At 48.5% G+C, this 20,300-nt stretch overlaps 1 protein-coding gene across 3 annotated transcripts in view; it reads left to right on the top strand.

Moving 5' to 3' along the window:
* Positions 1 to 15,849: 15,849 nt before the first annotated feature.
* Positions 15,850 to 20,300, top strand: part of DRGX (dorsal root ganglia homeobox) — a 34,333-nt gene continuing 29,882 nt past the window's right edge. The window contains exons 1-3 of one of the 3 annotated variants that reach the window (XM_084995944.1): positions 15,855 to 16,014; positions 16,442 to 16,556; positions 19,717 to 19,807. In XM_084995944.1, coding sequence (XP_084852070.1) covers positions 19,732 to 19,807 — 76 coding nt within the window. In that variant the 5' untranslated portion in view covers positions 15,855 to 16,014; positions 16,442 to 16,556; positions 19,717 to 19,731. Of the gene's footprint in view, positions 16,015 to 16,441; positions 16,557 to 19,716; positions 19,808 to 19,964; positions 20,140 to 20,300 lie in introns of those variants that run through there. The other 2 variants (XM_021073531.2, XM_084995945.1) reach the window with 2 other exon arrangements.

Here is a 20,300-nt window from a genome sequence, read left to right as displayed (position 1 = left end):
TGACTGTTTTTCCATCAGCCCATCGTGATGGAGTTGGGGTTGTACAGGCAGTGTCTCATCCTGCTCTAGCACAGTCCCTCCGCAGATCTGTGGTTTTACCTTCCATTCTTACCTTCTGTGGGGTTGGAGTCTGCAGAGCGGCTTGGCATTCAGAGACTGTGGCCCATGGGTCCCCCAACTCTGAACCATCAGTGTCCCTGATCCCCCACCCTGGACAGAAGCTTATCATTTTGCAGTAAAAACCCAACTGCACAGGCACGAGTCTATGGGAGCACTGGCTGTCTGCAGAGCGAGATGGGTATCAATGATTTAGCTTTGCAGATCCTGCTGCCGCTTCACTGTGGAGGTGCCCCCACAGCAGGACGCCTCTGACTGTCTTGGCCCCTCTAGACTGGCAACGGCTTTGTTGACTGAATAGATGAAAGCACAGGCAATATCCACATTCTTCAGATAATCTCCTGGCTGTAATTAGGGGCCAGACAAGCCCCCCTTGTGCCTCTGCTCCCCACCAAGTTATTGTGTGTCCAGGACCTGGGTCAGGCTGAGCCAGGAAATCCCATGCAAGTGTGTATCTGCCCCTTTCTCCCCGCGCTCCAGCTCTCGATGGTCAGGGGCAGTTGGTGAGTGATTTGATGTGGCTCTACAGAGCAGAGCATCACCTGAGCTCTTGGCCGTTTCCAAGGTCCCCCCCACCTTCTCTGCAGCTGACACAGCCTCCCCAGATTCCATCATCAAACACTCCTTTGAAGGATGGCAGATGCTTGAAAGGCGCTCTCTTCCCGCTCAGAGACTGGTCATGAGTTTAGAAGCTTTTCTATGAACACACATAAGAGAAATTGTCATGCAGGGGGATCTGAGTCTCCTCTGTGTGGTTTTTCCGGATAGTTCCTTTCCCCTGAATTCTGCCACTGGTGCCCCAGGGCTAGGTCTTCCTTTTCCAGTCCCTTCCTAAGCAGACAAAAGGATTCAAAGGATCCAGGACCCTAAATGTAGGACTAGAATATAGTGAGTGCTGGAAAAGCAGGGATGCGAGCCTACAGGATGGAGGGGAAGTGATGGGGGTGACATGGCAAGATTGTGTCCTCCTGGGGGCTGGGGAGGAGGGGTGTCCCTTCCTGGGCAGCCAGCGAACCAGTGCCTGAGTGACGAAGGAGGACTCTGCCTCCCACTGACTTGTCACGAGAGCTGTTGGGGGACAACCCCTAGTTCACCAAGGAGAAAGCCCAAAGCAGTTGGGATCACCCTCAGTGGACACACAGCCACTGTCACATATAAACCAAGAAAAACATGTGCAACACAGGTGACAAACAGAAGAGTAAGTCTTTTTAACATTTAAAAAGAATTATAGTTGATTTACAATGCTTTATTAATTTCTACTGTGCAGCAAAGGGACACAGTCACACACATATATACATTCTTTGCCTTATGTTGTTTCCTTCCATCATGTTCTCTCCCAAGTGATTGGATATAGCTCTCTGTGTATAAAATAGGGCCTCATTGCTTATCCATCAGAAGAGTAAAATATGATTGCATCTAGAGCTCTTACAAATAGAAATCGTGCACCCAACAGCAAGAATGAGGAAGTCTCCAACAAAAAAATAAGCATGAAAGAAGAAGGCCCTCAACCTCCCTCAAAAAAAAAAAAAAAAAAACACCCCAAAGAAATAAAATATGGTATAGGCAATACATGTAAACTGTTTAATCCCATACAAATGGAAAAAAAAAAGATGCCTTTTTAAGTGTGGTTTATCAGACTGTCTGAGATGATTTAAAAAGTTGCTGCCTCTGGAGTTCCCATCGTGGCACAGCAAAAACAAATCTGACTAGGAACCATGAGGTTGTGGGTTCGATCCCTGGCCTCACTCAGTGGGTAAAGGATCTAGCGTTGCCATGAGTTGTGGTGTAGCTTACAGACGCAGATCAGATCTGGCATTGGTGTGCCTCTGGCATAGGCTGGCAGCTGTAGCTCCGATTAGACCCCTAGCCTGGGAACCTCCATATGCCATGGGTACGGCTCTAAAAAGACAGAAGACCTAAAAAAAAGTTGCTGCCTCCTTGAGTCTGGGGGAGCAATCTAGGCACTCAGCCTGTGGGAGCTTCCATTATTCCCCTGGTCCCTGGGTCACTGACTGTTCTCTGTGAGGGCACGCATCCTGCCAGGGTGGTGGGCTCGAGCCAAAGGCAGACAGGGGTGAGTAGGTGATGGGCTTCTGGGCTCAGGGAGGCAGCGGGTGAGAGTAAATGAAGCCCCCACAGCAGGCGAGCTTCTCACTCACCAGCAGCTTCTGCACTGGCACCTCCCCTAAATGGTCTCCTTTCCTGCACCCTCACTGTAGTTTCCTTATGGCTCATTAAACAGCAATAATTAAAACAAAATATATTGGATTTTTTTTACCGTGGACTTTGTAAGGGAATAAGGTTTGCCATGGTGGGGGTGCAGAGCCAGGATGGCAGGACTTAGCCTCAGCAGGGTAATTAAGGAGAAGGCGCCTTTGTCATGTGAAGGTGCACTTCTCAGGGGTAGTGAATGAGCCCTGGTGGTGGGAGTCCTGGCTGTGGTGGCCCAGGGGACCAGGGGCTGCCGGTAGCAGGTTCAGCCAGGGGAGGAGCTGGGGTTTGTTCAGTCAGTGGAATACTGTGTGTCAAGTACCATTCTAGACACAGGGATGCACCACTGAGCTTGCACCCCAGTAGGGAGATGGACCAACAGAACATGTGAAAAGTGTCGACAGCTGAAAAGGAAATGAAAGCAGGGGAAGAGCAGAGAGTTGGGGGAAGTGCGGAGGATAGGAGGTCTTCTCTTAAAGAGATGACTTTGAGCTGGGAATGGATGATGTGAGGATCAGAGCCTTGAAGGCTTCCCGGATGGAGAGAAGAGCCAGAACTAGGGTGGGAAGACAGCTGGCCAGGCTGGGGTGGCTCTGATCTCCCCAGAGGAGATGCAGCATTAGGACACCCCAGTGACCTCTTGCCCTTCACCCTGGGGGACATAGAGGTAGACCATCAATTTGTATAATAAAGACCCTCTCACCAGGCTGTGGACCTAGATGGAGTCAGAGGCAGAGGCACCTGGGAAGGCCTTTTGTTTTCTTTTCTTCCTATTCTCTCTCTCTCTCTTTTTTTTTTTTTTTTTTTTTTTTTTTTTGCTTTTTAGGGCCGCATGCGTGGCACATGGAAGCTCGTTCCCAGGTTAGGGATTGAATTGGAGCTGTGGCCGCCAGCCTATGCCACAGCCACAGCAAGGCGGCATCTGAGCTGGATCTGTGATCTACACCACAGCTCATGGCAACAGCGGATCCCTGACCCACTGAGCGAGATCAGGGATTGAACCCACGTCCTCATGGATACTAGTAGAGTTTGTTACTGCTGAGCCACAACAGGAACTCCTGAGGAGGCCTGTCCTTGTGTTGGAGCTACTTGAGAGGCCCGGAGTGCACCCACAACTTCCTCAGTAGTGCCCACTTGAAAAAGAAAATGTGCCTAGCCCTGCTGGGGGCCTCAACTCCTCCACCCATCCTGCAAGCAGGAGATATTTGCACAACTTCTGAGCCCCCACTCTGGGCCAGGGCCTTGGTGGGAGCAGGCAACACCCAGATAAATCAGTGGGGGCTCCAGTCCTGGACGCGAAGCTGTCTGTACAGCAATTCTTCTGGAGGAGGAGCTGCTGTCTTTGCAGTTTGGTGCCACCTGGTGGCAATTGTTGGCTCTGGCTTTAATCCATGGGGGCGACTCTGGGTTGGGGTGCTTCATGGGACATCAGGATAACAGCAGAAGTTGCCTAGTTTGTTGGTAACACTTAGTCGGCCCCGTCTAAGGAAACTGGGCTGGGAGAAGTGGGGACACAGAGAGCCCTCCCCCGTCCACTTTTCGGCTCCCCAAGATGGGGTGGCCTAGTGTTTTCCCTTCCTTCCTTCCCCCACTTAGCCCTGCTCTCCTTTTCACCTGAACTTACATTTTCATGGCGTTTACCATACTGACCTGTGACCCAGGAAGTGCGGTCACTCTGTAGGTTGTAAGCTGGTGGTGGAGAAGCTGAGTGACTTTGGAAGTCCCGAGGGCCACTGCCAGGTGCCCTGCCTCAGGGAGAAATCAGCCAGTGTCCCAGCGTCTTGACTTCCCTGGTCTTTGACCTTGTGAATATCTTCCTCTTCAGCCTGGGAAAGAAAGCCCTGACCTCACTCCTGTCCCAGGACCTGCATCTGCAGCCTTCCAGCCCCCACCCCAGTGTCCTTTTACTTTAGGTTTCCTTTTTTTTTTTCTTTTTATGGCCACACCCATAACATATGGAAATTCCTGGGCTAGGGTTGAATTGGAGCCACAGTTGCGGTCTATGCTACAGCCACAGCAACACCAGATCTGAGCTGCATCTGCGACCTGTGCCTCAGCTTGAGGCAATGCCAGATCCTTAACCCACTGATTGAGGCCAGGGATTGAACCTGTATCCTCCCAGAGACAATGTCAGGTCCTTAACCCTCTGAGCCACAACAGGAACTCCTAATTTGTGTTTCCCGATTGTGATCTTTGTCCTCAACTAGCCTCCCAAAGGTCAGCTTGCGAGGGGATGGTCAGTAGCTTCCATTCAGACCTTCAGCCTCAACGGGTCACCAGCAGTATCTGACTTTCTTGCTGTCCCTGAGACCCTGTCTGTCTCCAACGTTGCTACCAGCAGCTAGAGGGTTACCACCGGCAACTAGGGAGTGCCGCCTGTGGGACTGGGTTTTCAGTTCGGGGTTAGGCTCACTGATGCCCACTACCCAGGCAGGCTGGTCCCCTTGTTGAAGGATGGAGAGCTGCAAGGTGCTCAAGGTGGAAGGGAAGCCACAAAGCAAAATATTTACGTGGGAATGGGCTTGCCCAGAATTGGGAAGAAGCACAAATGACTCTCAGGACTTTTCAACATGCTTATTGTTGGATCAAGCAGTTTGTCTACTGAAAAGTTGTTTTAAGAGAATGACAATGGGTGTACACAACTGTCCCCCAGGTGAAATAACACCATGGCAGATACTGACAGTTGTCCCCCAAGATCCACTCTCCTTTCTCCCATGGTAAGAGACCTGTGATGTTTATCTGGGTACATAGGTGTCTCCCTAACAGCTGGGTGTAGCCACAGTCCTGGCCGAGGGGATGAGAACAGAGGCAACATGTGCAGCTCCAGACACTGGGAGGACTGTGCCCTCTGATGAAAGGTGTGTTACCCCCTTCTCTATCCTCCCTGGTGGCAGACATGGAGAGAGAGGAGTCCTCTGGGGCTGTGTGGACAAGGACTACTTCTGGGGATGGCGGAGAAAGCAGATTAAAGAGAGCTCTGCCACCTCATGGAGCAAAGCCAACAGGCCAGACTGGACGTCCGCATACGAGGGAAATGAATGGTCTTGTTTGAGCCACTGTTATAGGTCTCCATTATGGCAACTGGACATATACCCTTACTATGAGTTGAACTGCTAAGAATACTATGGAAGAATATTTAATGACACAGAAAGACATTCACAATATATTGTTAAGTGAGTAAGAAACTACTAAACCAGGTAGTGCTAGATCCCATTTTTTTTTAATTTAAAGAGTATGCACAAATTAAATTCACATAAAATATCAGTTAAGCTAGATAATGAAATGTGAATCACAGTTCTCTTAGGTTGTGAGTTTGTGGATGTTTTTAATTTCATCGTCTTAATGTGCTTTTAAAAAACATCTTAACATTTCATTCATTGATTGATTTATTTTTCCTGTAGACAACATTTTCTGGGGAGCAGGAGAAAAGGAAAGTCAGCCATAAACCCATCAATTTAAAAAAATCTATCCAGAGACTGTAAGTTCAGATGCTTTCAGAAATCAGATAGAGATCATCATTGTGCTAAGGGACCAGTGTTATAAAGGGGCAGAGTAGGGACCGTGGTCAGGTGTGCTCCGTACAAGTATTTTCAGGTTTCAAACACCATAAAACAAAGCCAATATCGATCTTGGTCAAACAAAAAAAACTTCCACTGCAATAGCCAGGAGGCCACACCCTCATAAAGCAAGAAACAAAGGTCTCCTTCCCCCCACCCCAGTCTTCACTCCTCCCTCCCCCGCATCCAAACACTATTTCTTGGTTAAAGGGGTGAAGGTAGTGAGAGGTTAGAGCCAACACAGACATACTTGGGAGAGCAACAGTTGAGAAGGAAGGAGATGGGCATCCCTCATGTAGGGCAGAGTTTTTTCTTTTTTCTTTTTAGGGCTGCACCAGTGGCATATGGAAGTTCCCAGGCTAGAGATCGAATTGGAGCTGCAGCTGCTGGCTTACGCTACAGCCACGGCAATACCAGAGTTGAGCTGTGTCTGCGAACTATGCCTTAGCTCACGGCAATGCTGGATCCTTAACCCACTGAGCGAGGCCAGGGATCGAACCCGTGTCCTCATGGATCCTAGTCGGGTTCTTAACCCACAGGTATCACCAGTGAGAGGCTGAACTTCAGAGGGGGCATTGGAGGAGAGGGAAATGGGGAAGGAAGAGAGAGAGAAGCAGAGGCACACAGAGAGAGACAGAGAGACAGAGAGAGACAGAGAATGTGAAAGTGGAAGGGCTGTGACCCTCCCCCGCCCTCTTTAGTTTTATGAAAGGGAGCTCACACATGCTAACCACCACCACATCTACAGAGCCTTTTACCATCTCATAAAGTACTTCTGAGATGGGAATCGTTTCTCTGTTGCAGATGGGAAGATGATGTTCAAAAGCTAAGAGAACTCGGGAGCTGGAAAGTAGCACCGGGGATTTGGCTATGAAACAGCATGTGCAGTCTTCTACTGTGGGCTGCAGAGTGGGGAGAGAGAAGGCGCCAGAATGGTTTGTGAGTAGAATTGGGCAAAACAGCCCAGATGTGCTTTCATCCATTGCTTTCCTGGAAGCCTGGGCAGTGTGTCCACTTCGCTCATGACCGTCTTGGAGGTGACTGTGACTATTCGAAAGCCCTCAGCAATATTAAGATACAGGGGAAAGCAGATGATTGATCAGCCCTTGATTCATGTACTTATTTATGCCCTGACTTGTCCCAGAGAACATCGAAGGACACAGGCCAGCACTGAAGTGAGAGGGACTGACTGCCATACGCTCCGTTCATGTCCATGGCCTCTTGAACTGGAGCCCATAGCACTTGTCTTATTCTCATGTGTTCTTTATTGCATGTCTGGTGCATGCCAGGCATTGAGCTCAGGGGCTGAGAATATCATGATGAACCATGCTGACCTGTTCTCTACCTTCACGTCATTTTGTCTACTTGGGGAGATAATATTAGTTTAAAAAATCACACAAATATACTATATTAAAAGGTTTTAAGCACAGTAAAAGACATCTCTTTTCTCTTGCCTGCGGCATAAGGCTGGCACAAACATCGTTCTCAGTGAGCATCTGTTGGAGGAAGGAGGGATGAAGGGGAAGAGGAATTTTTGAGCTACGGGGTGGACCTTCACCTCTCTTGTCCACCCCTGCTTCATTGCCCTCCTGCAGAAGCTGGACTCAGTCTCTCTGGCTAGGACTCTGGGCCACGAGGCTGGGGGGTTGAGGGGATAGCCTTGGGCATCGGGGGTCCTCTCCAGGGTTGCAGCTTGTCACTGGAGCTTGGGCTTTGGCAAGTGCTGCTGCAATGGTCATGAGAGGTTTTCCTGATAAACCAACCTCCTCCCTCCCTTGGTCTTATTTACATGTGCATCCCTTGAATGCACCTGTCACAAAACCGGTGCTCCACAGCTATTTGCAAAATGAATGAAGAAGTGTGTGGATAGACAGACAAATGGTGAGTGCCCCAGTGTGCATCAATATGTCAAGCTGAGCCTTGTCCTTCACTGATGGGCGACAGGGCTGAGGGGTGGGAGTTACCTGCATCAGCCTTGCTCAGACATCAGTCAATTACCTTCAATAGATATTTATGTTTGGATTTAAATGTGCTCTGAGAGCCTGCTGTTGAGTGAGGCTGAGGCCAGCAGGAGGGAAGGGAGTCAGTGAGGACCCTACCACTGGAGTGTGTTGAGCAGTCTTGCTATGCACACACATGGCCTATCCATGCTGGGCAAGGCCATAGCCAACCAAGTCACAAAGGGAGAACCAGACTGTATGAGCAGTGCTGTGGACTGGGCATGGTGGATGGGGGTAGCACCCTTAGCCATGGGGGATAACCATGGACAGGAATGGCATGATCAGAAGAGAAAGGGGACATTCCTAGAAATCCAGGTTTGCAAAGATGTCATGGAGAAGTCAGTTATGAAGCACCTACTGTGTGTGTGTGTGTGTGTGTGTGTGTGTGTGTGTGTGAGAGAGAGAGAGAGAGAGACAGAGAGAGAGAGACAGAGAGAGAGAGACAGAGAGAGAGAGAGACAAAGAAAGAAAGAAAGAAAGAAAGAAAGAAAGAAAGAAAGAAAGAAAGAAAGAAAGAAAGAAAGGAAGGAAGGAAGGAAGGAAGGAAAGAAAGAAAGAAAGAAAGAAAGAAAGAAAGAAAGAAAGAAAGAAAGAGACAGACAGAGAGGAAGAGAGGAAGATACTGATGTTCCAATGTGCTGATGGCCGGCCAGATACTGAAAGGCAGGTGTTGTCAGTCCTACTTTGCAGACAAGGAAAGGGGGTCTTAAGAAGCCAAAGTTGATCCCAAGTCTGCCTGATTGAAAACGTACTTCCCTCCCACTGTAGGTGTTTACATAACTCAAGCCTATCAGAAATTAGAAGACTTTCATTGTCCTTACTAATCATTTGCTAATAAGTAGCAAACATTTCTTTAATAGTCATTTCAATTAAATTCTGCACATTTATCGAGCACTTAGCATGGGCAATGGACTGTGCATTTTATTTCAGGAGGAACATGCCTTATTAAAGAGGGTGCAGCTAAGAGCACTGGGCTTAGGGCTAGGAGATAGATTCCAGTCCTGCTTCTGTCATTAACCAGCTTCTCCAATTTTTATCTCCCTCCTCCTCTTAATATTCTGCAACTCTCTTATTTCATTCTTACAGAGAACTGTTTTTTGTTTTTTGTTTTTTGTTTTGTTTTGTTTTTGGCTGTGCCTGCAACATGCAGGAGTTCATGGGCCAGGAATTGAGCCTGCACCACACCAGTGCCCTAAGCCACAGCAGTAGCAATGCCAGATCCTTAAATAGCTAGGCTATCAGGGAACCCCACAGAGAAGTGTTTTAATCCAAAGAGCTTCCCTTAAGTTATTTATCCCAGAGGTTTATTGGTGAGATAATTTAATGTGAAGACAGCTCTTTCTTCTATTTTTGGCTGGATCCTATTTGAGATTTCTTTAAATTGATTTAATTTTCTTATTAGCAACTCATGATTATGTCTTTAGTAATAGCTGGCTAGAGTTACCAACTAAATGTTTCTAAAATGATTTTACTCCAAATCAGTGACTCCAGGAGATCCATCAGCGTAGTCTTGGATGTTGGGATCTTAGAAACTGAATCCTGGAGGTGCACTGGTAAGATGTATTCCAGATTGTGGTCCAGCCCCTTGAGATTTTCGCTACAGCTGGAATTGGGAAGCAGAAGGCTCAGGGCTGCTGCTGAGCCTGCAAAGACCCTTGGACTCTGGTGTGATGGTCTGAACACTGGGGACTGAGAGGAGGCTGGGTCCATGGGCTGTGGGGAGGGAGGGTGCTTCTCATTCTGAAGCTGCATAAGGATGGCATGAGTATGGGAGCTCCTCCTCCAGCTGGGAGTGGGCTGTATTCTGAGATCTGCCCTTCCAGAAAGCTCTACAGGGCAAAGCAGGGAAGACTCAGGGAATCCAGTGCCTTTTGGTGTGGTACTGGATGGTGCCAGTTTCCCATCTCCTGGTTATCCCAACTCTTCCATAGCCAGAATCTCCAGGGGCTGGCTCCTGAGGCAAAAAAATCAGGTCTGTGTCTCTTGCACCCAGTAATGAGTGGGTGCTAGATAAATAGTTATTGAAGTGGATTGAACTAGACACTGAAACTCCAGAGGCGATGGGCTTAGTTTCCCTTAATACACCCTTACCGTTATAACCCAACATTTGATAAAGAAGGTGTTATCTGTCTGGAAATTATGATAGATTCACACAGAATTAATGTCAGGGGTAGGAAACTCGGATGCTTGCTGGAACCATGTGGATCACACGGATCTGAGAGGTGACCTGGAGGAAAGTAGTGTGAAATAGTGGGGCCTGTGGCCAAGAAGGGATGACATGCCCAGTCTAAAAGCACTTAATATGCATTTCCAAAAAATTTCTGTTGGCCAAATCAAATACCTCTGATAGGAGTTCCCGTTGTGGCACAGTGGAAATGAGTCCAACTATTATCCATGAGAATGTGGTTTCTATCCCTGGGCTCGTTCAGTGGGTCAGGGAGCTGACATGGCCATGAGCTGTGGTGTAGGTTGCAGACGACACTTGGATCCTGCATTGGTGTGGCTGTGGTGTAGGGCGGCAGCTGTAGCTCTGATATGACCCCTAGCCTTGGAACTTGCATATGCCATGGGTGTGGCCTTTAAAGCCAAAAATCCCCCCAAAAAACCCTTTGGTGAAGCTGGGCCTTTGGTTTAGGTTTTCTAGTCAAATATGTGTATGCTGAGTAAAACTCAACAAACCAAGTAAGAAAGCATGAAGAAGGGGAAATGTAAGGAAACAATCATGGCAGACTGGCAGATGGGTAGGAGGATGAGCTGCAGAGGACCTCTCCCCATGGTGATGTTGCTTTGGTCCCAAGTGGGCTCAGGTTGGAGACATCCAGAGGAAGCAGGTGCCATCTGTAACTACCCAAGCAGCTCAGGGTAGCATCTCTCCAGGAATGTGGCCCCCTGGTGGGCCATAGTAGAGGCAAGTCATAATAACAAAGACAGTAGAATAGTTGTAGCTAATGAGTGGTTGTCACATGCCAGGCATTGTTTTTTCAGCACCTCTTAATTAAAAAAAAAATACTTTATTTTTTAGCATAGTTTTCCATGCACAGCCTCCCCAGTATCAACATCCCCCATCAGATGTTATAATCAATGAATCTACACTGACACATCATAATCATCCAGAGGGTTCATTCTTGGAGTTGTGTATTCTATGGGTTTTAACAAAAGTATCCACCACTGTAGTATCATACAGAATATCTTCACTGCCCTAAACCCTCTAACACTGTTTTTTATTCCTCCAACCAGCACTTAATATAAGCATTTTTTTTTTTAAATTCCCCCTTCACAGAGAAAGTCATGAGGGGTTTTGAAAGAGTATGTGACCTGCTCAAGCTCACTTTGCTCATGAGGGCTGGAGCCTGCTTGAGTGAAGACCAGTATGCACAGACTCCAGGCAGAGGGCCTGCCTCAGGTGCAATGCTTTCTTACCTTGGGAGGATTAGGCAGACTAGCGCCAGATATGAGATTCCCCAGGAACCACATGGGAATATATTTTGCCCTGTGCCACAGCAGGTAAAGTTATCAGAAGTTGGCTTGTATTTAAGTAGCTGTTATTACTTCTGTATAACAGTAAAACTAATGAAGATAGGAAATTTCGAAGATAATAAAATACATATCTATCCCTCATATACATGTTTTTTTTTTTTTTTTTCCCCTGTTCATAGCCCTTTGTTCATCTGGAATTTCAATTAAGCTGCTCTTTTTTCCCACTTATTCCATTGTGTTTAGCTAATCCAAACTTTCTTGGTAATTTTCCAAACTGCAAAATGACAATAGGGTTTCTGACAAATAGAGGATGTGTGGGGTCCACACTGAGCATGCATATGTTGCAACTTCTGTCCTGGGAGAGCTCTATGGCTACTGGGGATTACACCAGCGAGGTTTGAAAAAATTTAATTACAAAGCAATGCTAAAAATCACCTTGACCCTTTCAAAACACATAATTAGGAATTCAGTGTGATTTTTTTTTCTCCTGAAAATTGAAGTGTTTTATCTACTTTACCCCATTGTTATGGTTTTAAAATTGTGCTTACTGAAAATGTTTCTGCTAAAGAAAGTTGTAAAAGGAGGTAGGAAAAAAATCACTTCTGAGCACATATTCAACACATGTTCATTCATTTGGGCTCAAAAGATGTTAACAGTGGAGTATCCAAATATTTCTCCGTTTTCCTAAAACAGAGCAAATGGCAAGAAATAAATACCGTGTGTGGTGTTTGAGACACTGACCTGGAGCCCCATCTCCCTACATTTTCTAAGGATTGGGGATTCTTTTCAGGAATCAATTTAAAATAACTCATTATTCCACTGAAAGACAATTTAGGTTTCCAGGTATATCTGCTCCAATTTCCAGCATTTTATTGCTGCTCTCACTGTTTTTGAGATGGCAGTTCTCCCTTCATAGAACAAGCTTAAAATTAGAAAAATCAAACACCCATTAGAGAAAGCGGACTTACTCTCCTATTAATTGATACAGAGATGGAAAGCTCCCATCACCCAGACGGAGTCCAGTACATTCCCTGCAGATAAGCTCAGGGGCCAGAGCCTGGTTCAGCAGGAGCCCGCCGGCCCAAGCCAGAGCGGTCTGTCTTTAAGAGCAGAGTCTTTGATTTTCAGTGTTAGGGATGCACTGCCCTGGGGAGACGCTCTGCAACCCTGGCACCCAAATCTTAGGGTGTGTGTTCCTCTCTTCCCACTTGATTGTGTTTTTTAAAAAGTAAACAACCTTGAAAGTTGAACTCCCCACTCTGTTCCGGGCTTCTCTCTGCTCTGCTGGACAGGAGGTAAAGTAGCATGCCTGTTTAGTAACCAGAAAATGATTCTTAGAGGGAATGGAGACTGTGGCTGCTGTGTATTAAATACGGAGAAATGGAGCTTTGAGGACCAACCACAGAATTGTCTCCTTTCAGAGGCTGGAAGCAACCCAGGTGGGGGTGGGGAGGGCATGCGGTGTGAGAATCTGTTGAAGTATGACCCATGGTTTTAACTTTAAATAAGCATTTCTGTCCTCATGGAAGCCCCCTTTAATGTTTCCTGCAGCTTTGATTTTGGAACACGTCACATTCCTCATTAAAGCAATCACTGTTAAAACATAAAGCAACACAGGATTTATTTCTTCATTAAACTGATGATCCGTATATGAAGCCAATTAACATTATGAGTCTGGTGAACATCAAGTGTAAAGAGGTTAGAGAAAATTAAAAGCAGTCACCTTGGTCTTTAGATAAAGAAAGTACACTTTTAGGTTGTAAATTATCACTGTCCAAGCGGGACAGATCGGTGAATTTGGTTAATTGGAAAATACATTTTACCGTACAAGAAATAAGGAGAAATAACCTTTTCGTTACTAACGCCTTTTTTTAGTGGGGTCGGGGGGACGGTAGCGAATGCATCTTAGTCACCTCTTTCCGACCCTGGTGTCGGAGACAATCGGAGGAAAAAAAGGGGCCCGCGTCATCAAAGTTTGCTGTAGCCTTTCCTTCCTACGATTGCTTAGTTGGTTGTTTATTCACTGTTTGCCAACAGGAACCAGCCTGGCCTCGCGGCTCCCAGGAAGGGACTTTGGGCGAGACGAGGCGGAGGGTCCGAGCTGGCTCCCAGCCCCGCGCGAGGTGCGTATGTTTTGCGGGAGCCGGCTAAGTGTCCCACCAGGGAGACAGCCAGCCTCGAGTCGGGGACGCTGGGAAGGCCGGGAACAGGAGGCGACCGGCCGCAGGGCGCTTCTCGGCTGAAGCCCCTGGACAAGAACCGCGGTTGGGGCTGCGGAGTTAAGAGTTCCATCCCCTGCTTCGAGTACTGAGCGCGCGTCCCCAAGTAACTTTCGCAGGCTTGGGCCGAGAGAGGATTGAGCTCGGTTCCTCAACATCGGAAACCGGTGGGGAGCGCAGCGCAGGGCCTTTTAACTGGCTTCTTTTGCCTCTGCAGCCCTGGAGGAACCGGTGCCTCTGTCCAGGGTTCTGACCGACCGGCGAGTCTGGGCTGGGGAGTGCGCTGCCCACAGACCCAGGACAAGACTATCCAAGCCCACCTAACATCTCTGGGCTTAGACAGGAAACAGCTTCGGCGGATGTAAGGAATAGGGAGCCGAGACTGGGGCTTGGACCTCGTTGGTTTCTGGGGCCAACGCAGTGCTGGGTGCCTGGTGCTGAGGGGTGCTCCTTGGAGCGTCTTGGCGGAGCCCGACTGGATGTCTTCCACACCTCGCCTCACAGGCATTTAGGTCTGGAGCGCGCAGAGCGCGCAGGCGGGGATCTGCTGCCTAGGGCAGGTGGGAGTTTGGGGGAGTTTTGACAGCCCCAGACGCGCAAGGGGAGACTCGGGCCCTCGAAAAGGGCTCCCCAGAGCAGGGGTGCTCTGAGGAGGAGACACACGCACGCACACACACACATACACACACACACACACAGAACAAACCGAGCTTCCTGGCCTAGGCTGAAATAGGGTCGGTTCTCAGGGCTCCAGACCTCTGGATAAAGTGAAAACGGCGCTAAAAGCTGCCCCGCCGGCCCTGCCTGCTTTCTTGCAGCCTCCCAGACTTGCAGGCTTACTCCCCGCTGGCGGGTCGCCTGGACTTGCGGAGTCAGTGGCCCTGGCGGAGCTGGCGCTGTAGGCTCTCTCCGCTCTGAACCCAGTCGGCGTTTCCAGTGGTTTCTTCCGCGTGACCGGGTCGACTTTACGCGCCTGGGCGGGCTGAGCCCCGGAGGGGCCGCTAAAATGCACCGGGCCCCGACTTGCCTCTGCCGTAGCGGTGGTGCAACTTCTTCGTGGTGGTTTTCGGAGGGGTATCCGCCCGGGCCATCTGCCCTCCAGCTCGATGCCCCTGGACCGGGGCGGTTGTCCACGTGTGGGCCCGCCAGGCCTATTGTTTCCAACTCACTGTGTCTTTAAGATCAAGGCTGGATCCCAGTCAGTGCAGGGACCCGGCCCACCACCTCGCCAGGGCTCCCGAACGAAGCATTAAAATGTTTATAAACTATTCAATTTATGTAGTCTGTCCAAGAAGCCATCGTCCCAAAATAAAATCAGAGTCTAGACGGAACACAGACACCAGAACTTATCAACAGTTGTCTGACTTGCATCTTCTGATGCATCTTGAGTGGGTCATAATACCAACTTTATTTTCAGTGGTGCATAAATTAATTACACGCATTTAATAACCAAAATATCATTATATTCCCCCTTTAATATCATAAAGGCTTTCCGCCAGGGAAGCACTTAATAGTGCAGGGGGCCGTAACGGGCTATTATCCTGGTGTAATGCTATTACAGAACCAATTATGCGCCATTAGACTTGCTTTTTTTGCAGTTTATGTGATTTGATCCAATCCCGCGCCCCTGACTTGAAAATTTCAGTCCGGTACTTTAGAGTTTAATTTTCACCCAGGCAGAGGGAAGGGCGGTCTCTCTCCGCTGAGTGTCTGCCTCGGATGCATTTTAAAAGTAATTGCGAAGGGTCCCACCGCATATCATTTGCATGGAGAAGCGAACATAAATTCAGGGACCCCTTGCTGAGAACAAAATCAAACTTTCCTTTTGTACGGTTGCTTGGAAAGGGAAGCCGTGTGCAGAGTCCCCCCAAAACCCATCCGGCAGCGACAATTAGCAGCGTTTTGTCAATTCGCAGCCCGGGAGTCGCCAGGCCTCTGACAAGGGGAGTCCAAAGCCGAGCTCTCCGGGAGGAAGAAGGTTTGAATCAGAGGGGGCTCAGAGTGCAGGTAGGGTAAAGTGTTCAGAAAATAATGCTTTTGGGAGGGTGGCGGTAGTAGTGGTTGTTTCAACCCTCTTTTAAAAGAAAAGAGGAAAAACATTCCTGATGTTTGCTGAAAAATGACGGATTTTTTTTTTCTTACACCACGTGGGCTATTTGTAAGGCCCAATAGACCTATCCAAGTTACTCGCTGTAGACAGCGCTGGAAATAATCAGATTAAGGCCAATTATGCGTGAGATTATAAAGGCGAGTGCTGAGCCGCGGCGCGCGCTGTAGACAGACAGCAAGACATCTGGCCACTTCCCGAGTCACTTTTTTAGTCCTGCGGGCGCCAGCCGCGCGGAGCCCCTCCCGCTTCCAGCCGAGCCGGGCGAGCGGACCAGAGGCGGTCACGCTCCGGCCTTCCTCGCCTGCCGCCCGGCGCCCACCGAGGTACGCTCGGGCTCCGGACTCACACACCCAGCCGCCGCTGGAGGCTGGCCTTGGGGCTCGCTGCCTGCCTGGCCAGGGCTGCCTTTCGTGCAGATAGCCTGGAGTGCTTGGCGGACTTGGCTGCGGTGGCCTGGGTGCAGGGATTGCAGCAGGGACCTCTGAGAGCCGGGAACCAGACTGAGTGGTTTTGGTGTTGAAGCCGAGGTGGGGGGACTTCTGTCCAGGTGGTGGACCCCACCGAAGGGCTGTCCCACCGGGCCCGGCTAGGAACAGTACTATCACCTAACACCCCCCCCCCCCAGCCTCCACAGTGGGCTGAGGGTGTTGGGAGGGGGTTTTCCAGGAAGGGAGTGCCCCGGGGCGCTCTGGGGCTAGACTAGGGCGAAGGCAAAGGGAGACCTAGGGTCTGTCGCTGTTTACTTTGCAGCGAGGCCAGATCTACGCGCATCTTGTTATCCCGTGGTTACTCTCCGGAGTCCTGGCAGTCCAGCCCATCCGGCCGACCGCGATGTTTTATTTCCACTGTCCGCCACAGCTAGAGGGTGAGTAAGCGCGGAGTCACGAGCTGCTCCAAAAGCTGGCGCCGGCCAGAAAGCACCAAAGCCGCAGTTGGGGCTGGTGTTTGGTTGGGTCCCTGCTCTGAGGGGGGCTATGCTTCGGGGTGGTGGGTAGGAGTGCCCTTGGCCCCCTCCCCACATCCTGCTCCAGCCTTCCCTCCCCTTGCCACCTGCCTCCCACCTCCCTCCCTGCCTGGGCCAGTCCACCGCCCCAGGGGCTCTGAGTGCTGCAGGGACCAGTGGGTCCTCCCAGCACAGATGCTGGTGTCACGCCTTTAATCGGGGCTCCCCTGCCTGGGGGGCCACATCAATCTTTCATGGTGTTTTGCAAACAACCTGATAATCGGAGGTAAACTCGGTGGCCGGCATGGTCCTGGGCTGGACATGAGCAGGAAGGACCCAAGGCCAAGCTTGCTCTCAATTCCTGCCCAAGACAATCTTACTCCAGGTCCTCAAGGTCTGTTCCAGGCCCATATGGCCCTCAGGAGCTGGATGACCATGCCCGCCACTGCCAGAACTGCCCTGGCATGGCTCCTCCTCTGTGACTTACTGGGTTTCTGACCCCAATTGCTAACCACTTCCCCCTTCCGGGGGCAACCCATGGGCAGGGTTTGGGTCTTTAAGGGTCTCCAGCTCTTTGAAAAAATTTCGCTTCAGGATCCTTGGTATGGTCTCTGTACTGGCTTGTTGGGGGGTGGGGGGGATAGGTTGGTGAGAAGGGGACAGCTTGGATCTCTGGTCTTGGAGGATCCCCAGGGGTGGGCCTTTCACACAAGGAGGAGATTACTATGCATCAGATAAGTGCAGAGCCACACATTCTGACCCTTTAACAGCGCCTTCCTCAGGCCAGTAGTCTCAGCCATATGCTATTAGGATTTACATAACTGGGAGCAATACCAGGACCTGGCTTTGGCTGCATACTCCTTTGATTTATTTGGGGTGGGGTAAGTGAAATTTTGGAGAAATTCAGGAAGGTATGGGGCAGAATAAAAAGTTGTGAGTTGCTGGGGGCCCTGAGATATCAGAGCATGCTCCTTCTGCTTGCCCCAGTCACCTTGAACCGTAGCTGGCCGCAGCTGGCCAGTGTGCACAGGGATTTCAGAAAGTTTGTCTTGTTTTTCCCATGGAAGCTTTTAAAAGTCCAATAGGATTTTCTAAAGGAGGCTAATGAGGACCAGTGTTTCAGCCATGAAAGCTCGATCAGCGTTTCTGAGAAGAGAAGGCCACAAACTTGGTTGCATTTCACCTCCTTTTACCTCCAAAGACCCCTTCCAATGGGCTTTACATAAAGGTCTGATAGGTCTATCCCCTGATATCGTACCCTAAGACTGGAGGGACATCTTTTGCTCGTGCAGTGGCACACTTTTTCTGCATCTCTGAACCTCAGGTTTGGACTGATTGATGCCCGCAGGCAGATCACCCTTTTGGTTAAAGTGGGAAGGCTGAGGTTTAGGCATTTAGCAGGTGGTGGGCTGCCTAGGTGACTGAAGGGAAAAGCCTTGTCTTCAGGATGGGTTGCAGAAGTCGCTTGAGGAGAGTCCTGGCCAGCCTCTCACAGCCCCAGCACCCCAAGCTGCTTGCTGCCCCCAGCTCCTATAAGTTGGCTCACCTCTCCTTTCTGCACCTGGGGCACATCTCCCACATTGACACTGAATCTATTGCTGTGACCAGAAGAAAAGAGATGAGTGTTTAAGAACTTTTCTACTCCTTTGCAGATACGTTTCTAAGCCAGTTTTGCAGAAAGGGATGTTTATTTTAATTTAGTGTCAGCGGGGAGAAGCTGATCTGCTGCAGGTGGAAAGGCTGAGGACAGACCTTCGGAATTTGATATCTTGTCATTGTCTTTCAGTTTTTCAATTTTTATGTTTATTTTTTATTAATCTAGGGAGGCATACAGGAGAAAGCAAAGCATAGTTCATAATCTCACTTCTCAGACGATTTTGCTGATATTAAGTTTAATAGTACTACATCTACCAGCTTAGGAAATTTAAATAGAACAGAAACTTATACGTTGAAAAGTGAGATCCTCCTTCACTATCTCTTTTTCTGAAGATATTCTCTGTTGTGGTTTCTTGTGGTTCCCTCAAGAAAAACACAGTTTTACCTGCATTTACCCTCATTTATGTAGTTTTTTCCTCTATATGTTTTGCCTTATTTGTGCTGTGATCATACTGCCCCCATCATTCAGGGCTTTGCTTTTTTCACTTCATAATAAAAGATTCTGGCAATTTTTCCATGTCAGTGTATGTAGATTTACTGGCTTCTTTTAAACAGCTGTGTGGTATTCCATTTTAAGTTGTGCTAAGAGTGCCTGCAGTTGGGCACTGTGGTTGTTTCCAATTTTTTTTTTCTGTTATCATGTTACCAGGAACAGTATTCTATTTTGGCACACTTTGTAAGTACATTGTTAGATTCCATGCCTGTGTGTGCACTTAAAGTTTTGATGGATATTGTCAAATTACCCTCTAATAAGGCTGCACCAATTCCTGCTCCTGCAAATGCTAATTCACTACACTCTTATCTATACTGGGTATAATTATGCATCTTTTTTTTTGCAAAAATGTTTTGTTTAATTATTACAAGGCTTAACATTTTCATAACATGAGTAACCACTCAATTTGTTTTGAAGTAAAAAGCCCTCTTTCATGTTTTCCTTTTTTCTATTAGGATGTCAATCTTTGTTCTTATTAATTTGATGAACTGTCAGCCTTTGTTTAGGATTAAGTTTGACACGTGGTATTTCACTTAAAGATGTTATAGGTACACTTTGTGAAATGATTTGGAACAAGCAGGTATGTTTGTGAGGCTGATTGTGATTGGAGAGCTTCTGAGACTGCATTTCATCCTCACCAGTCAAGTGCTTTGTTTCAAAAGAGAAAATTTGGTTTCCCACAAAATAATGGAAATAAGACTGATTTGAGGCTGTCCCTTGGAACTTTCCAATGAGCTGGAGAGAAATATTTGTAACGAGGGTTTTGAGGATGAAAGCAGTTTGGTCAGGACAGCGGAGGGGGAAGACTTCGCCAGGGAGTAGAGATCTGGTGGCAAAGGATGCGGCACCGGGGAACAGAGTAATAAGTAGAAGGGACTCCCTTTAGTCGATAGAATTTTAAAGAGCCCAAATGATCTTGCTTCTTTGGGACAGAGATCCTTCTGAGGGATGATGCCTGGGCACTGTGACTTGCCAGCTCCTAATGCCCAAGATGCAGTGATTCTGAGACCAAAGCCCATGGCAGGTACAGCATTCATAGGCTAATGGGAACTTGCTCGTTTATTTTCCTAAGAAGCCATTGTGGACTGTCAAGTAAATGGCGCACATTTGGAAAATGATCTGAATGCACATTTGGGGCCAAACTCTGTTCTGGCTTAATACGAGCTTTGGAGGCTGTGGAAAGGGAAGCGCGAGCAGTGGGTCTTTTATGAGCCTGGCCAGAGGGTGGGGTGTCCTTTGAGAAGGGTCCTTTTAAAATCAGCTTGGAATTCAGGATGGTCGCTATTGGGGCAGATTTCTTGTTAATTGACATCTATATAACAGATCCACGATGGTGCTGATGAGCTGTGACCAATGGTAATTAATATTCATTTATAAATTTCTTACCTCCTCGTGTCCTGAAGTTCTAGGAGAAAAGTGCTGTGAAAAGCTCTTGGGGACTTCTTTCCTCTCCCCTCCCTAGCTTTTAATCCTCACTGTTTATAGAAACAAGTGAAAGTAAAATAGCAGGTGAGCAA

This window comes from Sus scrofa, chromosome 14 (genome assembly GCF_054392235.1).
Source record: "Sus scrofa isolate SSC_HxYL_T2T_F1_AM1 chromosome 14, Sscrofa_HxYL_maternal_Yorkshire_Landrace_v2.0, whole genome shotgun sequence".
Taxonomy (NCBI): Eukaryota; Metazoa; Chordata; class Mammalia; order Artiodactyla; family Suidae; genus Sus; species Sus scrofa.
The sequence above is the reverse complement of the archived record's forward strand: the minus strand, read 5'-3'. Positions and strand labels throughout refer to the sequence as shown.